We start from the raw sequence: 28,000 nt of genomic DNA on the forward strand, positions 1-28,000 counted from the left end.
TAAATGTTTGCTAAATTTTCCATTTGTGTCTTTTTCTCTGAAATATTTTTTTTTTTTTAGATCGCGGGTTCGAATCGAGCTCAAGGCCTAACAATAATTTTTTTATCATTATTATTGTTATGATAAATTTTTTCTTAATTGAAAAAATTTTTAAATTAGAATAGAAGAAAGAAAAAATTTAGACAACTGCCAAAGCTCGTTGTTTAGATCCATTTCGGGAACTGCTAAATTCCTTCATCGGCAACGTTTAGGCGCCGCTGCTATAACCATTCAGCCATCACAACGGTTTTTTGTTTGTTTTCATTAATCCCATTTCTATTCTGGTTCGTGCCAATTGATATTCACAACACTGCGAAATCTGTTGCAGAATGGATGTGAAAATTGGACTTGTTTGATGGCAATGCTGCCATAGTGTCATATTTTTATTGACACTTTTTTCCCTGTGCTCTGGGATGTATTTACAATTTTTGTTGTTATATCGGCCCACTGATTTGTAAGATCGAGGGTTGGAATCGAGCTCAAGGCCTAACAATAATTTTTTTTTCATTATTATTGTTATGATACATTTTTTCTTAATTGAATTTAATTTCACATCCATTCTGCAACAGATGTCGCAGTGTTGTGAATATCAATTGGCACGAACCAGAATAGAAATGGGATTAATGAAAACAAACAAAAAACCGCTGTGATGGCTGAATGGTTATAGCAGCGGCGCCTAAACGTTGCCGATGAAGGAATTTAGCAGTTCCCGAAATGGATCTAAACAACGAGCTTTGGCAGTTGTCTAAATTTTTTCTTTCTTCTATTCTAATTTAAAAATTTTTTCAATTAAGAAAAAATTTATCATAACAATAATAATGATAAAAAAATTATTGTTAGGCCTTGAACTCGATTCGAACCCGCGATCTTACAAATCAGTAGGCCGATAGAACAACAAAAATTGTTTTTTTTTTCAAAAATACTTTTTTTAATTTTTTTATTATTAAATTTAAAAAAAAAATCATTTCGAAAACCCCAGTTATATTTTTGGAATTTTTTTTTTTTAATTTGGTATTTTAAAATTTTTTGTGTTTTACAAAATTTTTTAATTTCAATTTTGTAAGTTTTTCATTTTAAATTTTTTACATACCATTATGAAATTTTTATTTATGTAAACTGTCACTAAAGATTACTGTGTGGGTGTAACTTCTTGTCACAATTTCACAATTTTTGATAATTATTTAAAAACTTTCTGTGCTTTATTTTTATTATGCCCATAACATCAAATAAATTATTATTCCAACAATTTTATATTTGATTTTATCAAATGTCTGCAATAATATTTAGAAAATGTCTCAAAAGCCACCAACATTCAAATTAGCACTTGGCACAATCAACATGTTTCGTCAACAACATCCATCAAATCGAAGTCGCCACGACGCGCTACCAGCATAACGCCACGTTTCGTTCACATCAAAACTTTATTAAATACTAAAATATGTAAAAGCTATCATCTTAGTTTATAACCAATCAAACAAACATCAACCGATCAACCGCACAACCGTCAACAGTGTAAATAGCACCGAACCTCACAGCACACAAATCAATAAGAAATACTTTCATCTAACTACAACATAACTTAAGCACTTGAAATGGAAATATGTAATAAAAAAAATAAAAATAAAAAATACCGAAGTTTTGTTGTTTGTTCACTATTTTTGTTGTTCATAGACAAAACATTATAACTTCATATTTTCATGCGCTTCCTTTAACAGCACATACAGCAGCGAACACGAAAATGGCAGCGAAAATTTTTAGCAAATTTTATGTTTATATTTATTTTCGGTAGGTTAAATAAAACTTTCATGAATTTTGAAAATGAAACGAACACTCTTTCGAATTTTTGAATTTTTTTGTGTATGCAGGTTTGTAGCACAATCAATTTTAGTCTGACAAAGTATAAGTTATAGGTCTCTCGAAACTCCCACTGATTTTTGATAATTTTTTTTTCGGAAGGGTGTTTAAGATTTTCATTCACACAAAATGAATATTTTTATAAGGTAGAAAATCTGAAAAAATCGTTAAAAATCTATGCGGATTTTGAGAGATCTATAACTCGTTGTTTGTCAGACTAAAATTGAAAGCGCTAGAAATTTCGAAAAACCTAGAGAAAAAGTTCGAAATTTTCGGAGAAATTTCTCGAATTTTCGAGTTTTTACGAAAACGTTTTCGAAATTGGTGTTACGAAATTTTTGAAAAATTTTTTAAAATTATCAAAAATTAAAAAAGGGAATTGAAATTGACGAAATTTGGTAAAATAATACCACTATCATTTTCATGTTCGCTGCTGTAGCTATCAATGACCAAGAACGAAAATCGAAGTTGTAGTGAACTTGAAATCTATACACTCAACTGCTTAATTTTAGGCATAGATATGATTTATTACAAAAGAAGTAATAGAAATGGAATGGTAGTGTTCGAGAGAAAAGTTCTTCGAAAGATTTATAGACCTTTACGCTTTGGCGATAGCTGGTACCGAAGAAGATTTAATGATGAACTGTACTAGCTTAACGCAGACATCAACATAGTCCAGCATATTAAAACGCAGCGGCTGCGCTGGCTGAGCCATGTTACGCGAATGAAAAATGACACTCCGGCTAAAAAAGTATTTTTGTCGGAACCCGTCTATGGAAGCAGAGGGAGCCCCACTACGCTGGCAGGTCCAGGTGGAAAACGATTTGAGCTCCATTGGTGTGGTCAATTGGCGCCAGTTGGCAGAGCGAATAAGCGACTCTTGCGCCTTGTTGGAAGGCCATAACCTTTTAAACGGTTAAGCGCCAATTAAGTAAGTAAGTAGAAACCGAACGTCAATATTTCCATCAGCTGATTATGTATAATGTATAATAATGTATAATGTATTTATTTATTACGGCTTTCCTAAGCCTAACTTAAATCTATTTTACATGTTTATAATTGTCTTCTGGACTATGCAATCTAGAATAGTTACATCTATGTCCTACCTTGGAGTACTATGGATGGGAGACTTCCAGATCATGCGAACAAAGCGTTGCGATTATGTAGTATGTAGGCATTTTACGCATGTTAGTAAAGCGCGAAGGCAACATCTGCACGGCGATGCACTGAGTTAATCGAGTGATGCGTTTCAGTATGTGCTTCGGCAACCTTTTTTGTATGCGCACAAGAGCTTGGAAGTCTTGGCGCTACACAGCAGTATAGTTTCGCTGTACTTCTATCGATGCTATGGAAGTCCGCCTGTCCAGCACTAAATTGGTAGTGTTCTGCAATAATTGTACAATTTTTGTTTAAATTTATTGGAATGACATGATTTAATATCAATCGGTAGTTCATTATATGATTTAAGACCTTTATAATACAGATTACATTTGTCTGCTTCAGTTTTATAAGCCGGCAGATTAAAATCATTTTTATTACGAGTATTTACAGAGTGCACATCTTTTACATATTTTATATTAGTCCTCAAATACGCAGGCAAAGTTCCTTCTATTATGTTTTTAATAAATTTTATGGTATAATAAAAAAGTTGCTGTCTAATGCTAAGCCAATTAAGAGAGCATAGCATGTCTCTGATAGGTGTGTCATACCGTTTTTTGAGAATGAATCTCATAGCGCGGTTCTGTTGCTTTTGTAGCTTGTATATCTGACTATCTCGCAAGATGAAAAATATAGTTGGGCAATAAATAAAATTAGGTTCGATTATAGATCTGTAGACGATGATTTTATACCTTCTATTTAAATATTTGCAGGTTCGTTGTGTAAAATATAACTTTTTCGCTATTTTTCCTACCGTATAATCCACGTGCTCGTTGAAATTCAGCTTATCATCTATTTTTATACCCAAGTATTTTATAATGCTGACTTTTTATGTAAAGTAAGATTTCGAAGGCGTGTCATATTTCAGAGGAGATCAAGCCCGAACTTCTTTTGGGACACAATTTCAAATTCACACATCATCAAAATGTGCATTAAATTGTATTGATACATATAAACAGCGTTCTGCTCTGCTCAGCTGAGTATAAATATAAAACTCTTAAGTGAGTATATACGAGTATAAAAACGGAAAAAAATTCATTTTAGAATTAGGGATAATTAACGTCGAAAATCACCCTGCAGAGGAAAGCAAATACACAACTTAACTGGCGGCGCGTCTACTTATCCTATGAAGTGTTTTTGTTATAGAAATCATTTTTTAACAACCAGATTATGCGTCAAGCATTTTGCGTGCTTTACATTAAAGTGAAGTATCTGATGACCTGAGATATCCCTCAGAATAGACGTATGCTACCAAAGATATACCAAACTTCAGGAAAATCGAACAGTAAATAAAATTTTTTCCATTGGATCCTGATCCTGATCCATTTTCCGGAAAAAAACTTCACAGGAACACTCTCCGGGTTGCTGTGAAGCTATCCTGCGGAGTGATTTCAGAGTCCATAAGCTGCATTCAAACATACATACATCCTTCTTTATATATATAGAAGATAAGGAAACTGTCAGCTCAACCAAAATGTGCAAGCTTAACAAACTGGGATCAGATAAGAGTTGACTTAATTATTAACGTTTACACATCTGCACCAGTTTTGAAATTGATATATAAAGTTCTCTTTTCGCACATATAAAATTCAAGATAAACAAAAAAAAAGGAATTATTAAACAAATAATTCATTTGTTGACAAAAGCTTAAAGCCCACCATTGAGCAATTAGGGCCTCTTTGACAGTATGCTTGATTAGCTAAGCTGTGAAATAGATAAAGCTAGTCAGCTACAAATTAACTGGCAAAAGTAAATCGAAATACTCGTGAGACTTGCAAGCTTATCGATACTCAATTTAATCGCTGCATTGGCACAAATCCACAAGCCAAGTTCTCCACTTCTCGGGTCTTGAAATTCTCGCTTGTGTTCGAGAAGAAATCGTAAGCTCTAGTTGTAGCAGCTCGTCGCTCTGCTTTGTCGGCATATCACAGCGCCATGTTGAAGTATTTAAAACTTGCAAAGTGAAGAGTTCAGCTTGACGGTTCGACTACCTAAACAAATCGATTATCTCTTTCTCACAAGTAGTTAGTCCACGAAGATTATTGAATAGATTTTGATACGGAGCTTTGGTTTTGTCTGGTCTCCGTTCCGGATTCTGCCGTTCTTAAGCTGCGGTTATGTAGTCAAATTTAATTTTAAAATATTAAGTAATTCCATTTATACAAAAAATATCACAAAAGTGATTTCCATAACTCTGTTCCTATGCTCGAAATCGATTGTTTTCAAAGGTCTCCTTCTGATAATTTTACAATCAACTTCCCTTTTTTTGTTTTTTGGTTTCTCTGGGAAGGAATTTTTTTATTATTTTTGGAAACCCCATTTTGGAGCGATGCTATATGAGCGCTACAAAAATTTGAGTTTAGCCTGTTACAGTATCCAGAACGAAGTTGATCTAGAGTGACTCACGTTTCCCTGGGGAGTATGCGTTCCTCTTCCGCACGTTTTTGGTACTGCTCTTTGAGTACTGGATTCACCGGGCAATTTCTGGCATAAAGGTCCGACGCCTGTTTGTGGAGCTCACTGAGGACCTGCTTGTGTCAACATTTGGGACGTCCATGTTGTAAATAAGGTCGCGGAAGATTTAGTCGGTGATAATGCCAGGTTTCTCGAGGCGAAAAAACTGGAGAGATCAGGGAGGTAGCCTTTTATTCTGTTGCAAAGCTCATCGATCTGTGGGCCTGAGCCTGTGGCCATTATTGTGCAGTCATCGGCGTAGGAAACGATAGTAACTCCTTCTGGTGGCGAAGGAAGCTTGGATATGTAGAAATTAAACAAAAGTGGGGATAGGACACCACCCTGTGGCACCCCTTGTTTAATTCTTCTTGGTTTTGATGTTTCGTTTCTAAATTGCACCGATGCCTGCCGAGCACCCAGGTAATTTGCGGTCCACCTTTTAAAACATGGGGGAAGGGTAGACCCTTCCAGGTCTTGAAGTAACGTGCCATGGTTGACCATATCAAAAGCTTTTGATAGGTCTAGCGCAACGAGTACTGTTCTATGGTGGGGGTTTTGATTTAAACAGCAATTTATCTGGGTGCTAATGGCATTTAGCGTGGTGGTGGTGCTATGGAGTTTTCTGAATCCACGCTGATGACAGGCTAGCTGCAAATCTGCTTTGAAGTAGGGGAGCAAAATGGCTTCAAGCGTCTTGCGCGATATGACTCTCCTATGTTAGCTGGTTTCCCAGGATTTAGTGGCGGGACCACCTTGGCCATTTTCCATTTTTCGGGTATAACAAAGGTGGAAAGAGACAGGTTGAAGACATGTGCTAAATATTTGAAACCCTCATTCCCTAGGCTTTTAAGCATCGGCATGGCTATGCCGTCTGGGCCCTCTGCTTTGGATGGTTTAGCATGACCGATGGCATCCTCAACCTCCTTGGCGGTGATGGTAATTGGTGACGCGCTGAATTTATGTTTACATATGTGCGTGTCTGTTGGCCCTCCGTCTATCTTTGTCGACCGTAGAATGCATTACATATTGTCGGCAGAAAGCCCTCGCGCATTTTTTCGTATCCGACAGCACTTGATCGCCAAAGGCGATGGAAACTTTGTCACTGTGCCTAGATGGATTCGATAGGGACTTTGCGGTGGACCAAAGTTTACCTACACCAGCAGAGGGGTTACAACCGCTTAGGTGCTCCTCCAATTTCGCCCGCTTGTGTTCATCCACAAGCAATCTGATGCGTTGGTTAATATCCCTTATTTGGGGGTCGCCGGGATCGGGCTGTCTTATAAGATCACGTTCTCTCGCTAAAATTTGCCTCCTCCCACGGAACGTGGGGCCGAATTTCGGGAATTCTATCGGCGGAAATGAAGCGAGCCGAGGCGTATTCAATGACCTTGCGGAAAGCACGCTCCCTTTGGCGGGCATCAGTCGGGATAGGGAGTGCAGCAAAGCGGTTGTCTGTAAAGGATTTGTATTCGTCCCACTTTCCTTTTTCCTTTATGAAAGTGCGTTTTTCTGTGACAATGAAGTCGGCGGTACGCTCGAGCGAAATAAGTATAGGCAGGTGGTCGGATGCCAATGCTACCATCGGCTGCCAGTTGACGCAGTTTACAAGTTCTGCGCTCACGATTGATATATCCGGCGAACTGTGACAGCTTCCTACCATACGTGTGGGGGCGTCTCCATTTATTGTGCAGAACATCGTTTCTTCGATTTCGTCCACCAACATCTCACCCCTACTGTCCGCCCGCAAGTTTGAATCCCATAGATCGTGATGGGCATTGAAATCGCCTAAGATAATGCGATTGTTGCCAGTGAGTAAGGCGCTGATATTAGGGCGGTATCCACTGGGGCAGCAGGTGACAGGTTGTTGATGATTTCTAGGTTTGCATCGCCTGACCGGACAGATAAGCCTTGACGTTCTAAGGCACTGTCCCTGCGGCCGATGTCAGGATCAAATATATGATATTGCACTGAGTGGTGTATGATAAACGCGAGGCCTGGACATTATACCCAGAACAGGTCTGCAGAGCAGATCTTGCTGTGAGTTTAGTCTCTTGAATCGCAGCAATGCGGATGTTGTGCCGCTTCATGAAATCAACTATCTCCGTGATCTTCCCAGTTAATCCATTACAGTTTAACTGCAGAATTCTGAAATGCATGGGGGGGAGACGTCGTCACCCTGGAAGTAAGTGACGGGTGACTAGGGCTGGGTTGTGAAAGGCTAGGACGCAACTGCTGTTGTGGCCCTGGGACTGGACGTCCTTGGGTAAGCATTGGGGTACCCGGCGTATTTGGGTTTGCGGCCTGGCAACATGGCGCAATGAAACCCGTCGGGGGGTAGCCGTCGCGGAGACCAGAACATCTAGGAAAGTGGCACCGTCCATGGCAGAAACTGCATTGGGCGGATGTCGCAAACATATATATTCTGTGCTGGCAAACGGTGCAAAGGGAGGTAGGGACTAAGAGTCTGTTTCCCTGACCTACACAATTGCTGCCGGAAAAGAAAGGGGGGGGGGAGAACACGGGGCAGGGGCCGATGCTCGGAGCAGTCCCGCTGCAAGGATCTGCTCGGAGGATGACAATTTGAGGGAGGAACGCAACAAATTAAATAGGATTACACTGAAATGACAGTCCTTGGTCGGGAAAATCCCGAGTCGCTCCGGTACATAGAACCGACTGCCTTGGGGAGCGAGGACCGGTATGTCGACAAACACAGTGTAAACTTGTGTGTGCACTTAATGGAAGAGATTAAACCTCAATTGGGAATGTTAAGTGCATTTTAGGACCACAAGAGGGCGTCGTGAAGAACTTGGCAGTCAACTTCGTTTCTAAGCTACTGTGGAGAATAATAATAAAATAAATTCAAATAAAAATTCATTAAAGCCATAAAATTTAAATTTTTCAAATTGATGCCGTCGCTAGAAGAACACGAAGAATCCTTGATTCGCTGAAATAAGAAGGTAGGCACATTCCCTCTCTTAAGGCGAACACCATTCTGCACTAATAATAAATTTGGTATTTTAGTCACCTCTCACGACAGGCATAACTGCCGCGGATATATTCCAAGCCTACTAATGCGCTGGGGCGGTCGCCGTGGTGTGATGGTAACTTGCTCCCCTACCACACAGAAGATCCTGGGTTCACATCCCGGGCAAGGCAACATCAAAAAAATAAAAATTTAGAACCAAGTTTTTTCAATTAGAAGAACATTTTTCTATGCGGGGTCGCCCCTCGGCAGTGTGTGGCAAACACTCCGAGTGTATTTCTGCCATGAAAAGCTCTCAGTAAAAACTCATCTGCCTTGCAGATGCCGTTCGGAGTCGGCATAAAACAAGTAGGTCCCCAGCCAATTTGTAGGAAAAATTAAAAGGACCACTACTCAAATTGGAAGAGAAGCTCGGCATTAAATCTTTTCGGAGGTTACAGCGCCTTTCCTTTTTTTTTACTAATCCGCTGGAGGGCAGACTTCACTCCATCGTTCTCCACGCTGGAAGTTGCTCCATTAATAACACAAGGCATCTATCCAGAACGGGAAAACACTTCGTTCCAGACTTGCATATAGATCCTATCATAAATAGAACTGTAGTTTCTGATTCAATTGCACTTACCTTCGCACTTAACAGACTATTTTCGATTAGTACTAGTTTATTTACAGACTACTCTCGATTTTGACTGCTGCGTTATGTTATGTGTATGTATGTATGTATATGTTTATCACTGCATAGAGAGCGCTACTAAGAGTGCAGCCGCTATTAAATTCTCCAGCCAACTTTTTTAATTTACATTTCTTTTTCACTTCAATTATAAATAGATCACTCACATCTTTTTTGATACTTTTTCCAGATATTTTATTTGGAAATTTTTCCTGAATCTTTGTTTTTATTCATTTCTAGTTCAGACTCGTCACATTGCGCAATTATGCAAAAAAAAACCCTCACCGGCCAAACGATCACCCGCCACGCGGCCTGTTTTCTTTCTTTCTTTCTTGGTCACAGAAATCCCTTTGTAGATATGTATGTATGTATATAAACGAATTTATATAAAACAAATAAACAAATTAATATAAATCGTAGTAAAAGTAACACGTCGACATCGTTAAACTGACAGCACATGCATTTGTACATATATAAGACCACGAAAAATCACAAAAATCAGGCACCTATTTGTATTCATACTTTTGACCGAAACAAGTAATGGAGAACTGTCTGGCGAAGTAAAATATCAAAGGGAACGTAATCTCAAAGTGAGCGCAAATGACAATCAAAATACCATAGCGGAACGATACAAGGTGGCAGCATGGTGACATACCTACAAACATAAATAAAAATTTCATGTACTTTGTTTTTGTAAATTCGATGGACAAATGTCAAAATCGTACTGCACCGTATTTTGATGTATCAAATCAAATAAAAAAAGCTAAAAATCAGCTGTCCCATGCTGCCACCTTGTATCGTTGCGCCATGCAAAATACCAACGCAAACATGTGTTTTGTGGAGCGTTCCAGAGTTTAGTAGAATGCGCTGAGAGATATTTAACAAAAGTGTGCTCACTCAATACGATCGTGTTGGACTCATGCTGTTTATAAGAACATACAGTGGGTTGAAAGTGGAAGATTTAGCAGTATAATATTTTAGTAAATAAAATTTTATGGAATATGTAGGTACATTATAGGGTTGATTTTGACGGCGAGTCAGCATGCACACAACTGACTCGCGGTAATAGTCTAGTTGAGGGGTCGATTGCTAATACGCTACCAAAAATAACGAGAGAGGTGTCAAACGACGCGTCTTGACATCAGTATTAATAATCCGAAGGCGGAAAATAAAAATTTTAACGCGTTCAAAAGATATTAACGAAAAACCGAAAAAAGACCCGCGGGTACCTCCGAAACCGGGGGTCGGATCCATAGTATTTTTGCGCAGAACACCTTTCTGTGTTGGCGGCCTTCGGCCGCGATTATAAAAAATAACCCTGGGCTACGCCATGCCAAGTCCGGGTGTGTGGTATAACCGTGGCTACCGCCACGGTGATGCACAATTTTTTTTGGGGGTACAAACACAACAACAACCACATGGAAATCGCCAACTTCAAATGCAAATATCTCCGGACAGAGATAAAATTTTTCTTTTCCGCCATCGGATTATTGTTCTCGAGATTAATACGCGTCGTTTGACACCTCTCTCGATATTTTTGGTAGCGTATTAGCAGTCGACCCCTCAACTAGACTATTACCCTGACTCGCGAGTCAAACACACCATGTGTAAACCCTATTATATTAGGGTGATCTTAATACATAATAAAAAAAATGTTGTTGTTGTAGATTAGGTAGAACTGGCCGGACAATAAAGACCTCCCATAGACTGAATGTGTCCATAATTTTACCAGAATTAATTCGACGACCAAACGGAAAAAAACTAATCAGGTGCCAGGACATACGTTATAGAATAACTCCGTTCTCTTGGCATATACTAGAAGTTTTCTAGGAACAAGCTCAATTGCTGCCTCGAGATATGGAAACTGTGCTTCCCCTAATAGCTGTAGTCTTGACCTGGCGAGCGCAGGACACGAACACAGAACGTGGTCAACCGTTTCTTCCTTCTGCTCGGACTTCCCACACCTGCTGTTACTAACGAGGCCTAACTGATAAGCATGTGACGCCTGAAGGCAGTGTCTGGTTAGTATGCCCGTCATGAGTTTTAGGTCTTCTCTCTTCAGAGATATGATCCACTTTATGAGCCCGCCTTTTTTCATGCTTCTTTGCATTCCAGAACACTCCTTGATGAAGTAATGTGTGAGATCCTTGCCTTAATCTCCGCCTGACTATCCAATATATATATTGACGCGACTGCAGCATAAGAACGATTCCGCCAGAATTTCTGCTACTTTCTTCAAGACTGTAATTTCCGCCTGAAAGTCTTTGCAGTAATCTGGCAGCCTGTAGGATCTACTTATTTCTGGATTGACACAGTAATGAGCAGACTGACCCCTTAAATTAATTTGGACCGAAAAGACCGCCTATGTTTGACGCTTAACCCACAAACGGTCAATATGACCACATTAAACCTTCTAGGCCATCCCACCCCTATCCCCCCTAGTTCCATATATGTAAGATACCGTCATATTTGTAACAGGATTACCATCGCTGGTTGACAGTTGAGTCGCGGAAGGTATAAAGGTTTTTATTGCGCTTATCAACCCCTTGAATCCTTAAAGGCTGCTTATTTAGCAGTAGCGAAAGAGGTCCCTACCACCCTCCCATACAGCACGAAGTCTGCAAGCACTAGCTTGGAATTTAACAATAGCTGGCTGCATTGTCATCAATCAGGCATTTATAGCAGACAACTGCTTGATATGACTGCGAGTCCCAGACGGATAAAATGGCATCTCTGAAAACACTTTGACTACATACTGCTACAAACAAACCTACCGTTTGATCCAGGAGAATAAATGGCGGCCCACAACCACAGTTCGTGGCTTCCTTTGAACAACATTTCCAACGGTGGAAGAAAACACACCTTTCAGAAGAATAAGCAGAGTACCAAGTAAGACACGAGTCACTCTGGATCAACTTCGCTCTGGGTACTGTAACAGTTAAAACTCTTAATTATCCAGAATAAACCTATATATACGTAATGTATGCCGTGCATGCGATGTGTTCCCACGCCAACTATCTGTATAATATTTTTGTGGAACCTGCGCCTCTAGCAGCAGCACACATATTTTCCTTGGACTCCCGTTAGAGGACTTCACAACTCGTGAGTAGTAGCAACTATTGAATGTCGCGAAATACTATTAACTCAACAACAACAAATATTTTCATGGAAAGGTGCACTCCACGTAACTTCTCTATAGTCTCATCCTGCCCAAACTGTAATCATCCTTGGACTTCCGTTAAAGAATTTTTTTTTTACAATGGTTCAGTGAGAATGCCTTTTGAACCGGGTGAAACATTGCTGAGTAGTTTCTGAAAGAACGGCACAATTAGTTACGGCTTTCATAAAGCACTGGACAATTGCTGATCTAGCAGAGTCGCCCCTCGGCTGTAGTTTGTCAAACACTTTGAGCAAAGATTGATCTGCCTTGCAGATGCCGCCAATTTGTAGGAAAAATTAAAGGGTCTCACTGTGCATATCGCGGCAAGTAGTTATTTATTTGCTTAATTTAAATTAAAACAAGACAGTTGCAGACTGCAATCGATCCCACTGTAAAGCTTATCTCCATTTATTGGCTGGAGGTAAAGGCTAAATATCCCCCAATGCAAACATACAAATAAACTACCAAAGCAAATATAATAAAGAGACAAAACTTGATACTATTGGAGCGCAAGATAAGTGAGAGAATCTTAAATAATTGGAGCAGGAGAGTAAAATCAGAGAGAGAGAAAGAGAAAAAAAATTGAGAGAGGAAGAGAAGCTCTTATTAATTGAGCTCTATCTCATAATTTCCAATTCGATTAGCAGCAAGTTTTTGCGGCGGAACTTGCGCAAACTGCATCCATAGTACTTTCTAGCAAAGATTAGTCAACTCTTAGCTCTGGTTTGTTTACCTTTTAATATTTCTTGAGTATTACTATACTATATTACTGACACAAAATGTTTAGGCACTTGGAGGCCGTGTGGCATTGTTGTTGCTATCGTAGCGTAGCGTGGCACATAAAACAAGTTTCACCGGCTATTGTATAAACATAAAGAAAATAAAGTAGTATTAGCCGGTTAAACCGTGTCTGTGTTTTCTAACAAAAATGTGCGTATGTTTATGCGTAATAAGCAGGTTTTTACACAAGCGCTCTAAAGTGCAAAAGAACATGTTTTAGCATTAGCATTGGCTTTGGGTCAAGTTTAATTGGCTGCTGTTATAACAATATTTATACTGGTTGTGGTTAATGTGACTGGCACAAGCCAAAATTGTTATTACAGATATTGTATATTTTTCATGCATATTATTAATACTAAATTAAGTGAAAGTCGAGGAAAATTAAGAAAATAATAATCTGTACTTAATTAGCGAGACATGCTCATATTGCCTAATTCAATTGTTTTTATACTCAGTTGAGCAGAGCTCACAGAGTATATTAAGTTTGATTGGATAACGGTTGGTTGTACAGGTATAAAGGAATCGAGATAGATATAGACTTCCATATATCAAAATCATCAGTATCGAAAAAAAATTCGATTGAGCCATGTCCGTCCGTCCGTCCGTTAACACGATAACTTGAGTAAATTTTGAGGTAAATTGATGAAATTTGGTATGTAGGTTCCTGAGTACTCATCTCAGATCGCTATTTAAAATGAACGAAATCGGACCATAACCACGCCCACTTTTTCGATATCGAAAATTTCGAAAAACCGAAAAAGTGCGATAATTCATTACAAAATTTGTCTAGGATACTTTTAATAACATAAGTCGAACAAAAATTTACCAATCCTTTTAAAATTTGGTATGGGCATAGATATTATGACGTTAACTGTTTTCTGTGAAAATGGGCGAAATCGGTTGAAGCCACGCCCAGTTTTTATAAACAGTCGTCCGTCTGTCCTTCCGCATGGCCTTTAACATGATAACTTGAGCAAAAATAGACATATCTTTACTGAACTTAGTTCACGTACTTATCGGAACTCACTTTATCTTGGTATAAAAAATGAACGAAATCCAACTATGACCACGGCCACTTTTTCGATATCGAAAATTACGAAAAAGAAAAAAATGCCATAATTCTATACCAAATACGAAAAGAGGGATGAAACATGGTAATTGGATTGGTTTATTGACGCGAAATATAACTTTAGAAAAAAATTTGTAAAATGGTTGCGAAACCTACCATATTAAGTAGAAGAAAATGAAAAAGTTCTGCAGGGCGAAATCAAAAGCCCTTGGAATCCTGGAAGGAATACTGTTCGTGGTATTACATATATAAACAAATTAGCGGTACCCGACAGATGATGTTCTGGATCACCCTGGTCCACATTTTGGTCGATATCTCGAAAACGCCTTCACTCCCTTTTAAAACCCTCATTAATACCTTTAATGTGATACCCATATCGTACAAACACATTCTAGAGTCACCCCTGGTCCACGTTTATGGCGATATCTCGAAAAGGCGTCCACATATAGAACTAAGGCCTACTCCTTTTTAAAATACTCATTAACACCTTTCATTTGATACCCATATCGTACAAAAAAATTCTAGTCACCCCTTGCTCACCTTTATGGCGATATCTCGAAAAGGCATCCACATATAGAACTAAGGCCCACTCCCTTTTAAAATACTCATTAACACCTTTCATTTGATACCCATATCGTACAAACGCATTCTAGAGTCACCCCTGGTCCACGTTTATGGCGATATCCCGAAAAGGCGTCCACCAATAGAACTAAGGCCCACGCCCTTTTAAAATACTCATTAACACCTTTCATTTGATACCCATATCGTACAAACACATTCTAGAGTCATCCCCGGTCAACCTTTATGGCGATATCTCGAAAAGGCGTCCACCTATAGAACTAAGGATCACTCCCTTTTAAAATACTCATTACCACCTTTCATTTGATACCCATATCGTACAAACGCATTCTAGAGTCACCCCTGGTCCACGTTTATGGCGATATCCCGAAAAGGCGTCCACCAATAGAACTAAGGCCCACTCCCTTTTAAAACACTTATTAACACCTTTCGTTTGGTACCCATATCGTACAAAAAAATTCTAGTCACCCCTTGCTCACCTTTATGGCGATATCTCGAAAAGGCATCCACATATAGAACTAAGGCCCACTCCCTTTTAAAATACTCATTAACACCTTTAATGTGATACCCATATCGTACAAACACATTCTAGAGTCACCCCTGGTCCACGTTTATGGCGATATCTCGAAAAGGCGTCCACATATAGAACTAAGGCCCACTCCCTTTTAAAATACTCATTAACACCTTTCATTTGATACCCATATCGTACAAACAAATTCTAGAGTCACCCCTGGGCCACCTTTATGGCGATATCTTGAAAAGGCGACCACCTGTAGAACTAAGGCCCACTCCCTTTTAAAATACTCATTAACACCTTTCATTTGATACCCATATAGTACAAACAAATTCTAGAGTCACTCCTGGTCCACCTTTATGGCGATATCTCGAGAAGGCGTCCACCTATAGAACTAAGGACCACGCCCTTTTAAAATACTCATTAACACCTTTCATTTGATACCCATATCGTACAAAAAAATTCTAGTCACCCCTGGCTCACCTTTATGGCGATATCTCGAAAAGGCATCCACCTATAGAACTAAGGCCCACTCCCTTTTAAAATACTCATTAACACCTTTCATTTGATACCCATATCGTACAAACACATTCTAGAGTCATCCCCGGTCAACCTTTATGGCGATATCTCGAAAAGGCGTCCACCTATAGAACTAAGGATCACTCCCTTTTAAAATACTCATTACCACCTTTCATTTGATACCCATATCGTACAAACGCATTCTAGAGTCACCCCTGGTCCACGTTTATGGCGATATCCCGAAAAGGCGTCCACCAATAGAACTAAGGCCCACTCCCTTTTAAAACACTTATTAACACCTTTCGTTTGATACCCATATTGTACAAACGCATTCTAGAGTCAACCCTGGTCCACTTTTATGACGATATTCCGAAAAGGCTTCCACCTATGGAACTAAGGACCACGCCCTTTTAAAATACTCATTAACACCTTTCATTTGATACCCATATCGTACAAACAAATTCTATTCCTCTATTCACCATTTAGGTACATACTAATTCTATATGCTTTTTAATCCAAACTGTGTGGAATATTTTTAGGCGCGCTTAAGAGCTTAGTATCATTGGATTGTTATAGTATTAACAGTACTTCCGCTGTTCACTATTATATAATATTATTATCTGTATTTAATTTGCGAGATATGCCCATAATGCTTTATACAATTGTTTTTGTTACTGATATTAGAGAAAAACTGCAAAGTTTAAAACGGCGATGATTACTAGGACATGTTTCTGAATTTCACTATAAAATATAAAATAATCTTGTTAATATTGTAAATGACAAAAGTTTAGATGTTTGAATGTTCAGATGTTCGTTTTTGGCCTCAAACACGCCAGAACAGTGGAACGGATTTAAATGAAATTTTTCATACACATAGTAGATAGGAAGGATCTAATGATGATCTGGAAGGATATAGGTATGAATTTTTAGAAGGGCGAGGGCTTCCACATTGCCTGTGACCTTTACTTTTTAGTTATAAATTATTCGTTATGATTCTAAGTAAATGATATGACACTGATATTGAGTATCAGAAGGTTATGGGGGTTGGGTTGTAAGCAATTGTGGAAAATTGGGCTTGATACTGCCCTTTCCTTTCTTTTAGAAAATATTAGACTTAGTCAAATTATTTTTGATATGTTGGGCACTTAGGTCGAAATACAATAAATTGAGCAGTGTCCACGCGCCTTTTCCTCTTTCCCCTGGAAACAGTATTTTATATTGTTATAACTTCCACTTGCCTTACGTCGAGACATCGTCAGAACAATTTAAGCACTATGCAGGGACTATCGCCGCCACCAATTTGTAATCATTACGGAACTCTTTTGAGTCACTTTGCGATAATTTCAAAATTATTTTCGTGTTGATTGCAGGACTACTTCAGGATTATTTCTTCATTATCTCTGGACCATCTGGTGCTCATATGGGGACCACTATAGGATCCTTTATCCAGATCATGTGGGGAATGTTTCTGACATCATTTTGAAACGATCTGAATAATTGTTTGAAGATTTTTTTCAATTAATTTTTTCACAGAACCCCAGGATTGTTTTAACTTTGCCTTGGGGACTTTTTTCGGTTCATGTAAGGATAGTTCTAAAATATTTAACAATTATTTTCCAGGTCGATTCGTGACCGTTTCATCGGCATCACTTCGAGACTATTTCCGGATAATCTTGGCACTATCTTGGGAAACATTTTGGATTTCCTTTTATCTTCAGAACATCTGTGAATCATTTAAGTGTAAAATCGGGTTAAATTGGGGGATCAATAATGGACTGTTGTGGCACTCTCATCGAAACATATCTCGATTACAACTCTGATCTACACCAATAACCCACATACAGTAATTGGCACGAAAATAGCTGTGGCGATTTTTATTAAATGTCGTCCATGAATTCCATGAATTTTGTAACTAAAACTATGGAAACCCATCTCGAAAACGTTTTCCAAAAAACGAAAAAAAATTACGAAAACTTAGAATTTTTTATTTAGAGTTTCCAAAATATTTCTGAGTTTGCAGTTTCACAGCCCTACCAGTTCTAGTCAAGCAAAGTACAAGTTATAGGTCACTCAAAATTCGCGTTGATTTTTGACAATTTTTTTTCCCATATAAAAATTAAAGCTATGCGCCTCTTATATGGAACAAAATATGAAACACAATTCGCTAAAAAAAAACTGTCAAACACCAATGCGAACTTCGAATGTTATAGCTTGTACTTTCTAAGAATAGAATTCATTGGAGTACAAAGCTGCAAACTCAGAAACATTTTGAGAACATTCAATAAAAACTTCGAAAGTCTCGTAATTTATGATCGCATTTTCAAATTTTTTCGAAAACGTTTTTGAGATTGGATTGCACAGTTTCAGTTACAAAATCGAAAATAAAAAGAAAAGAGCTCAATTGACGAGACTTGATGAAAACTGCAACTGTGGTTTTAGTGTTCGCAGCTGTATATATTTTTTTTATTAATTAGTTCCATGTCGGAACCATACAAGATGACAGCATGGGACAGCTGCTTTGTGTGCCTGATTAAATTCTTTCATTTATTGCCTACCAATTACACTTAAAATAATTGTCCACAATACTTTCAATTACTTCTCATATTCGTTTTTCGCTTTTAAATAATTCTCGCTCGTGCTTGAATCGTTTAGATCATACCGGATGTTGCAGATCGACAAATACAAAGCGGTTTAATTATATTTGCACTCGTTTCGCTTTTGTTAAGCGACAACAAACAAATTGAATGCAGCGCATGCGTGCATCAGTTAATTGCATTTTGACATGCAATTGCGATGGCTGCATAAAAGAATATAGCTAAGTGGAAAATTGTTGTGTAGTTGGAGTTGGTCGTGATATTTAATAATTGAATAATAAAATAAATAGCTTCAGCTAAAGAAATACTAAAAATAATGATAGCTGAATACTTTGTTATTGTTGGACAAATATTGGGAGCTTTATCAGCAGTTAAACGTAGAGAATTTACGATATAAGTAAATGAACTAATAACTTCAAATAAGAATGCATGATAAATCAACAGTTTTTCGCCACACAAATACTAAGATCAGGATAGAATCTTCACAACGTTGCTACAAAATACCTGCAACTTGGTAATAGCCTAGCTGCAATGTACTTTTAATGTCTGTATTCGACTAAGTCATGTTCCCCTAAATTTGGGGGAGACCAGGGTAGCTATAGTTCCTGAGAAGCGAAGCGACCCCCAGCGGGTTAGGGGGCTTAAAATATATTCCCGTGGCAGGCATGCATGTCGTAAGAGGCGACTGAAATACCCAAACGATTCGAGGGGTTGCCAGCATAATTTATAACTTCTCTAACCAAACTGTCAACCTCACCTACCAGTGGCGAATCCTGTTTCTTTAGCAGCCGAGGCTCTGGAGACCCCAAGTTCTATGGATTAGGAGCTGGGGGCGGGCCTAGAAGATTCAATGTGGTCATATTACATCGTTGCCGTGATGGTCGGTCTTGTACCTTAATGTAGCTTGTTACCGGAACGTAGCGGGTTTATACCAAGCAAACCCCCATCAACATCGGTAACATTCCACTAAACCATGGGGGAGTGTCTACCGCTACAACAACAAGGACAACAAAGCTGATCATAAGTTTGAGTTCTCCCATAAGAACAAACCGCATTCTGGAATGCCCTCTATGGGATTGAAGATCGTATTTTTAGGTGATCTACGATCTGAATTGTTAGCCCTAAACTGTAAGCTAGTGAGATCATAGCACATCCCTGGAATGTGACTCCACAGGGTGGTGTCTTGTCACCACTCCTCTGGCTTTGCTTTGTAGATGCACTAGTATATATAGATGCACCGGCAAACGCTTTCCTGCTCTACCTACTCGCCCACTCCCTTTCTCCACATATCTCCCTTTTCTTCGCTACTCCTCTTCAGCGCTTCTGCCCCGTCCATTCTGTCCTTTTTCCTTTCTCATTCAACGTATTTTTCTTTCCCTCTCTCTCTTTCTCCGTCCCGTTTCTCCTTCAAGGGTGGCATCTCCTAGCTCTGGCTTAACGAGGCTAATAACGGATGCAAGTGTGCAGTCCTGTTGAGTTTCTAATAGCGTGTAGCGAAATTATCTATACACTCACAATCTTTTCGCGAAATTTCAGAGGAAGCGGTAAAGCAGATGCAGTGCGATTTCCCAGAACACTGTCGAGTCAAAATGAAGTTTCTGGGAAACCCTTTTTATTAGCCTTCCAAAACTCAAAGATGTTAAGAGCTTTCCAAATATAAGGTGGTTAAAAAGTACTAAACCGACGTCCACCACACCTTCAAAATAGTTGTTAAACTCAAATATCCGTGGCGAGCTACGTCGCTACAAAAAAAAGAAGGTTAAAAACCCAGAAAAATTGTATTCATAACATCGGTGTTGGCTCGATCTGTATGTGCTATACCATTGTACTTTTGGAACTACATGCTACCCAGTCCCAGTTCATCCAATAAAAAAGAAAAATAAATTAGTAGCAAAGCCCTGTAGCGTGCGCTGTAACAAGCAAAGACCCGTTCAAAATCAACATGCCAACTTTAAAATCTGGACACAGTGATATTGAAGACAATTGTTGAGTTGATGAGCTGGCCAAAAGGGGTACGATCAAAAGGGGTACAAATCCTTCCTTAAAATTATCCGGTATACCTATGAACTCTACGAATGCTATACGCAAAAATTACCTGGTCAGCGCTTCCAACGTGTGAGTCGTCACGATTTATTCTATATTTTCTATTCTATATGATAAAGGACGCACTAACATTCTTTTCATTCTAAAAATTTAGGACTATTTTCCTTGCAGATGGTTCTTATTGGTCACTTAGCTTAATAGGTACTCACGCCGCTAGGTCGGGTATCGAAGTTTCGATTCATGCTACAGCTGTAGAGGTATTGAGGGAACGGAAGGCGTACAACATCTTCTTTGCCACTGTCCGGCACTAAGTCGAAGGCGGTTGAATGCAATCGATCAACTGGTTTTCAATAGTTTGCCAACAGATCGATCATCGCAGGAGTACGTGTTCTCGAGAGAAAAGGCCTTGAAGATATTTACAAGGTGAGGTCACATTGTTCCAATTTTTTCCATAATATTTGAAAAATTAAGTTCTTTAACTTAGTTACTCATAAAATATTCTAATAAATTCGTTTTTTTTTTTCTTCTCACACTTATCTGAATCGCATTTGCCTTATCCTGTTAAGAAAATTTTACTTCTATTCAACTTTTTAGATTATGTTGCAACATTTCTTATTAAGATGCACTTGAATGCATACTTTCTATATTATTCGTTAATATTTTTCTTATTTTCCCATTGCCAAGTAGCATTGAATGCCACTCAAATCACATCTTAACGTACAATAACTCATATGCAATTCACAAGCTCAAGTGCTTTCGGCGTTGTCTGATCCTTTGCTCTTCACACAACTATAAACCAAACAAAACTAAAAATAAAATAAAATAAAAATAAACCCAATTTCTTTGCTCGTTATCGATGCACAACGCAAACCAAGCGTCGCACTTTGCGTACTCCCTATCAGTCGCCTATCGGCACTTGAATGACAGACTATTTTAAGAGTACCAGAAGGTGGGTAACTTCGCCGTTCAACTACTTCCCTTGCAAAGCTACAATGCTTGCTCAGATAAAAGCATCCCATCCCATAACCACCCCATCCATACTTAAAAACTTATCTTGCATACCTTTTTTAGATTTTAGTAGTTTCTTCTTTTTTTTTGACATTTTGTACTCCCATTTCAGCGTTGCACTTTACACTCTTCGCTAGCTTTAATGCAACATATAGCATGGTGTATTTCCTGTGATGAAGATGTGCTCCTTAAATGTGTCAATTTGTTAAGCACTTCCGGCATCTGTATGTGTCTAATTTTGTGAAAATCAAAGATCGCAAATAACAGTTCCCACAGCCGATCTTTTTAATTAAAAAAATTATTCAGTGATCACCTTCACTCGATTTGCTATCGAAAAAATATCGATTTGTTATCGAAAAGTTTTTGATTTGTTATAGAACAGTTATGGATTTTTTGTCGAAAAGATATCGATGTTATTGAAATATGTCGGTACTATTTCGGTAGCCAATCGATAATTTAATGACAGAAAACTGGCTTTTCGATAATAAATTGATGATTTTCTATAACTTTTTGATAACAAACTGAAAATACATCGATAATTCGCCGATAGTAAACGGATAACAAAACGATGAAAAAACAACAGTCTCGAAATCTTCGGGTCGTTAAAATCCCAAAATCATCTCGAAATATATCCGGAATGATGCCAGAAGTAGTCCGAAATAGTCGTGTCCGAATGGTCCCAGCACATTCCCAAAATGAACTCGAAATAATACCTCAAAAAATCTCTAAAATCCCGAAATTATCTCAAAATAATCCCAGAATAATTGCAACATTACTACAAATTGGTCCCGAAATTATCCCCATTCAATCCAGAAATGATCTCAAAATGGTTGCGGAAATAGCCCTTACATTAGCTCGAGAAAACCCGATTACGGAAAAAATATAAATCACGTTATCGATGTGTCACTGAAAAATATGTATTTGTTATTAAAAAGCTGTCGATTTGTCTTCGAAAAGTTATGGGATTGTCATCTATTTGTTATCGAAAAGTCATCGATTTGTTACATACAAATAATGAATTTGTTATCGAGAAAATGTCGATATGTGATTGAAATCTCAGCACCAATTATTACAAAAAAATTCGAAATGGCCAAAACAAATCCCCGAACAGTCCAGAAATGATCCCAAAATGGTTCCAGAAATAGTCCCTTCATAACCCCAAAAACTTACAATCTGGGCACAGTATGATATATTAGTTAAAATATAAGGAATATAAGCTATATGCAGACTCTGATGTTGTTGTAGCGATGGTTCTTTTCCGGATTTGCATCCGGTATGTTCCAGTAAAAAGCACCTTTAAGGTACTATACCGACCATTTCTTCTAGGTCATCCCACCCTCAGCCCCTGGGTTCCAAGGAACATGGCGTCGCCAAAGACGACTCGGTTGTTGCGCTACACAGTCCCTTGATACATTTGGGCACTTTAGTCGGCTCTTTCTACAAGCATACCTGCCGCGGGTATATTCTAAACCTCCTAACCCACTGATAATGACTTAATGTCAAGTTTATTTTATGTTAATTCTAACAGAGCAGACGTTAAAGACCGATTTCGGTCGCGGAATAACAGTATTGAAAAAATTATTGCCGTTAAATGCAATCTCTTGTGAAAATGTATTTTGAGGTATGTACTTGATTTTTGTTAAGTTTTACAGACCCATCGTCCTTTCGCAGCTATAATAGCGCACACTTTCTTTAAACCGCTCCACCTTGCTCTGCGGTGACACGCCATTTGCGCTCGACAAACAAAAAAAACGCAGCAGTCAAATCTTGAAGGAATTTTTTGTTCTTTTCTCGCTTGCCATACAAAATAGTAAGAGTTTGTTCATTGCCAGCTTGTTCTCATTGACATAGCGTGGTGTGGTTATGCAGGGCGTGGTTTTGCATGGCGTGGCAGAGAGTGTAGTGCAGCGTAAGTGTGAAAAATTACATTTTTCAATGACGCATTTGTTAGTCCTTCACACTTAGCTCAGTGATTCCCCTCAACTCTGCCGACCCTTAAACAGTTTGCTATAAATATTGCAACGTTGTCTCCAATTGTGTCTTTCTCTAAAAGCAAACACTTTCAGCTTTCAAGGAATGGTGCATAAATGACAAAGCTTTAATTCCTATTAGTTTGCCAGTAAGGCAGTATTGGCAAGCTTTTTTTTCGGTAAGACTATGCAAGCACTTTTCGATGATAAATGCGTTTTTGAGTGTGACTGTGGGGAGATATGACGATGGTCAGCGCTAATGGTTGTGAATATGGAGATTATACAAAACTCGCACTCAGGCGAATAAAACAGCGGAAACTCTTTTGCTAACACTTTCGGTGTTGTTAACTGTGCATTTAGTTATTAAATTACTTTGGCTTTGGTAAATCGACTGAAATTTATTTGATCTAAAGCATTTAAAGTCAGTATAGTATATGTGAGCGACAGCTTGTAATGTTTGCTGATCCCATGTTAGGTTAGTTTGGGCGGCTGCTGTCCACTGAAGAATCAGCTTACTTAGTCCTTTTTATGTTAGCCCGTTGTGGGCATAAGAAGGAGTCCTTGTTTGGTGGACAGCCACACAAAAAAGTACGTATACCAAAAAACTTGTGGGGGTATGCAGGGTATCAATGACTAGCATACCGGGAGCCCTAAAAACTACCCCGACAGCAGCATTGTACGCTATTCTACACATCCCTCCTGCAGACGACCTAATAGCCAAAAACATCGCGTTAGCAACTATCACAATGCCTAAGGGCAGCTTCAGTGCAGGCCATATGGCCATAGCAGTATAGCGCCATCTAATATCGGGAAAACGGAATATATGGTCTCGTGCCTGAGCTTCGAAAGAGATGTTGGGGCCACAATCGAGCCGAAGGGTTGGCGTCAGGGTGCAGAAATGGCAGAAAATACTATACACGTGTATACGGATGGTTCCAACTTAATGAAAGGGTCGGGTCTGCTGTTTACTGCGTCGATCTAGAAATTATTAGATCCTACACGCTTCCAGAATACTGCAGCGTTCTTTAAGGCAGAAATTATAGCCGTGAAGAAAGCAGCAGAAACTCCGAACGAATCGTGCATAAGCTGCAGTCGCATCAATACATATATTGATAGTCAGGCGGCGATTAAGGCAATAATCTCACACAGTGCCTCATCAAAAAGGATTCTGGAACACAAGGAAGCATTGGAAGAACTTTGCTCAGGCCTGGGTTCCCGCTCATAAAGAGATAGAAGGTAATGAAAAGGCCGATGAGTTGGCAAAGGTGGGTACAACACTCGCTGAAACGACATTAGTCGCCCCAATCTGTTTGTGAGAAATAATAAGAAGACAGCAGCTGCATATGATCCATCAAGCAGGAAAGGCGTGGACAAAAGCGTGGGGCAAAATTTCGAAGAGCATGTGCAAAGCCTCACAAAGTGGCTCATATCTCTGAAGTGAGAAGACTTAAGGCATAGGTACTAACTGCACACTGCCTTCTGGCGTCTTACTTATTTAATTGGCGCTTACCTCTCGTTACCTCTGCCAACCTGCGCCAATTTGTCGCACCAAGGGAGTTTAAATCGGTTTCCACCTGGTCATTCCAGCGGATTGGGGGCCGCCCTCTACCTCTGCTTCTATACACGGGTTCCGATAGAAACACTTTCTTGACCGGAGCATCACCTTTTATTTGCATAACATGACCTAGCTGGCGCAGCCTCTGCGTTTTAATTCGCTGCACTATGTTGATATCTGCGTATAGCTCGTACAGCTCATCGTTAAATCTTCTTCGGTACTCGCCATCCGCAACGCGTAGAGGTCCATAAATCTTTCGAAGAACTTTTCTCTGGAACACCCCCAGCACCATTTCATCTGATGTTGTGGGACGGGAACGATAAGTGACTTTCAGAGTATGATTTTCGTTTGCCGGGAAAGGACTTTACTTTTCAATTGCCTTTCTGTCCAAAATAGCATTTATTGGCAAGAGTGATTCTTCGCTGGATTTTAGAGCTGATGTTGTTGCTATTGTTGATGCTGGTTCCCAAATAAGCGAAGTCTTTTTCTATTTGAAATTATGGCTGCCAATAATAGCGTGGTTGCCAAGCCGCATATGCGCTACTCTTTGCTCGATCACAGCAGGTACTTCGGCGGGACATGCTTATAAGTTAGGCCTCGTCAGTAATAACAGGTGTAGGAAGTGCGAGCTGCAGGGAGAAATGGTTGAGCACGTTCTGTATTCGTGTACTGAGCTCACCAGGTCAAGGCTCCAGTTATTAGGGGCGGCAGAGTTGTTCGATCTCGAGGCAGCAATTAAGCTAGGTCCTAGAAAACTTCTTGTATTTTCCAAGAGGAGGGAATTATTCTATAACATAAGTCCTGGTAACTGATTGGAGTTCCTCCGTTTGGTCGTCAAATAAATTCTGGTAACACTATCGACACATTCAGTCTATGTGAGGTCTTTATTGATCTGCCAGTTACCAGCTCCTCGATCCTATCGAGAACGATTTGATATGACCGCGCCGAGCCCTAGGTTTGTTGATAAAAAAAAAAATGTATATCCCGAAGCGCCCGATCCATCAAAGAGCTAATCGTTACTTTTTTATTATAAATTTTCAATGGCATAGAAGCACTGGTAATTCAAAAGTTCAATCATTCATATGAATCTTATGTAAGATGATTACCATTTCTCTAACAAGTGACGCGTCATGGTAAACCAACCAAAAAACTCTCCACTGGTTACCCAATCAACGGAGCATTCAAGTAATGTAATTCGACTAAGAGGAAATAAAATGAGTAAACGAATAAAACTGAATAACCAGCAGACTATGTAACTAACATACAAAAGCGCCAACAATTTCCATACACAGACCCAACAGCTGTTGCCACAATTTCGATTCAAAAACTTTGCAATCACATTTGAGGGAGTAAAGTGGGCGCGTAGGAGAAAACAAAAACCAAAAACAAAAACGCGGCTAAACAACTAAAGCAACTTTTTCTAAACTATATTAAATACGTTTTTTAAAGTACCAAGAGCTGCAATAGCAATTTTACCAAGAGACGATACTTTTTCACTGTTGCGTGAGGTGATTGTAATCAATGGAGGTATTTAGGAGAGTTTAGTACTACCAATTGAGACGCAACTACATACATACATACACAAAAAGTAGTTCTTAACTCTGGAAGATTTACAAACAAGCATTAGAGTTGTGAAAATCTAGCTGAAGAGCTCCAGCGCTTTGCAAAACTTTATAAAAATGGACAAGCAGGAAGCGATATCCTGTGGTTTTGGCAAAGCTAATCTGCTATTAACACTCCTGCAAAAAAAATGGGGGACGGTCACGCAAAGCGACAGGTTAAATGACTACCTCCGAGCTAGTACTATATGGATGCAGATCGGAACAGTAATTGGCCAAATATGTAGCAACAGCGCCTAAATCCGAGCTAACTAAAGCATCGACTGTTCCAAAACCAACTACAACTGAACCAACTAGGAACGCGTGCAAAAGGTCTGTAAAGGCGAGCCATGATTTTTTCGTAGGACATCAAAATGTTAAGTGTCAATTGTGAGCAATGCGAACTAACAGATTTAGAACTAGTAACGACTCTTGGTGTGATAGTTCTGCTCCGATTCGAAAACAATACGATTTGCTGTTGGGATTTACTCTGCGAGCATATGCATTAAGTTGCACCAAATTAAGAGAGTCTTAGTGGTCAAAAATATATCTGTTAGTACACTTGGATTAAGGATGATGATCCCGACACTGAAGTACATGCTCACATGGACAGAAAAACTTCAATAAAATTAGTAAAGGAAGATGAGAAAATGTCATCTGATTAAGATATTACATTTAATATTAAGAATAAATAGAGGAGGCAATAGTTTGCAGACAGTTACACTGGTTTTCCTGGGAACTGTGTTGACAACAAACTAACACGGAGGCCTACTGAGTACTACAAGATAAGAGAGTTACCCCAGCAAGTTAGGTTTAGAGGGGGGGCTTAGAATATACCCGCGGCAGGTATGCCTGTCGTAAGAAGCGACTGAAATACCAAGTTGATTCAAGGGCTTGTGTAGCGCAACCCTTTTAAAGGGTTGTCAGCGCAATATACAGCTTCTGCAACCCAGTTGTCAACCTCACCTATCCGTGGCGAATCCTGTTTCTTTAACAGGCGAGATCCTGGCGACCCCACTTTCCTTATGGATCTAGGGGCTGGGAGGGCGGGATGGACCAGAAGGTTCCGTGAGGTCATACCAAATCGTTCCCGAGATGGTTGGGCTAATACCTTAATGGTGCTTGTTACCGGAACGTACCGGATCTGCATTGGGCAAAGGACCATCAACATCGATAACACTTTGTTAGGATGACCAGGTTTCTGAGTATTTAACAGTATGTCATTTCTCTACTATATAGAGAGTACTACCGCCTCACTGAGTGGATAATATTCTGGCGACATAAGTCATTCCGTAGCAGTACTTAACGCGGTGTTTTGAAAATGATATTGCCAAGTTGCGCAAGGCCACTAAATCTCTAAAACGACAACTCAAAAATTACGTGACGCGTGCAACAAAAAACCTGCGCAACTGAAGGCTGGTTGGTTGATGTGCTGCTTCGATGCTAAAACCTTGAG

The 28,000-nt window shown here is 39.2% G+C and overlaps 1 protein-coding gene across 6 annotated transcripts in view; it reads right to left on the minus strand.

Moving 5' to 3' along the window:
- Positions 1 to 28,000, minus strand: part of SPoCk (secretory pathway calcium atpase) — a 329,726-nt gene that overhangs the window by 86,575 nt on the left and 215,151 nt on the right. For 2 of the 6 annotated variants that reach the window (XM_067757236.1, XM_067757235.1), the window contains exon 1: positions 1,350 to 1,565. The exons of 2 other annotated variants lie outside the window; for them this stretch is intronic. In XM_067757236.1, coding sequence (XP_067613337.1) covers positions 1,350 to 1,379 — 30 coding nt within the window. In that variant the 5' untranslated portion in view covers positions 1,380 to 1,565. Of the gene's footprint in view, positions 1 to 1,129; positions 1,566 to 9,110; positions 9,679 to 28,000 lie in introns of those variants that run through there. 2 more of the 6 variants (XM_067757238.1, XM_067757237.1) reach the window with 2 other exon arrangements.

This window comes from Eurosta solidaginis, chromosome 5 (assembly GCF_040869045.1).
Source record: "Eurosta solidaginis isolate ZX-2024a chromosome 5, ASM4086904v1, whole genome shotgun sequence".
In the NCBI taxonomy this organism is placed as follows: domain Eukaryota; kingdom Metazoa; phylum Arthropoda; class Insecta; order Diptera; family Tephritidae; genus Eurosta; species Eurosta solidaginis.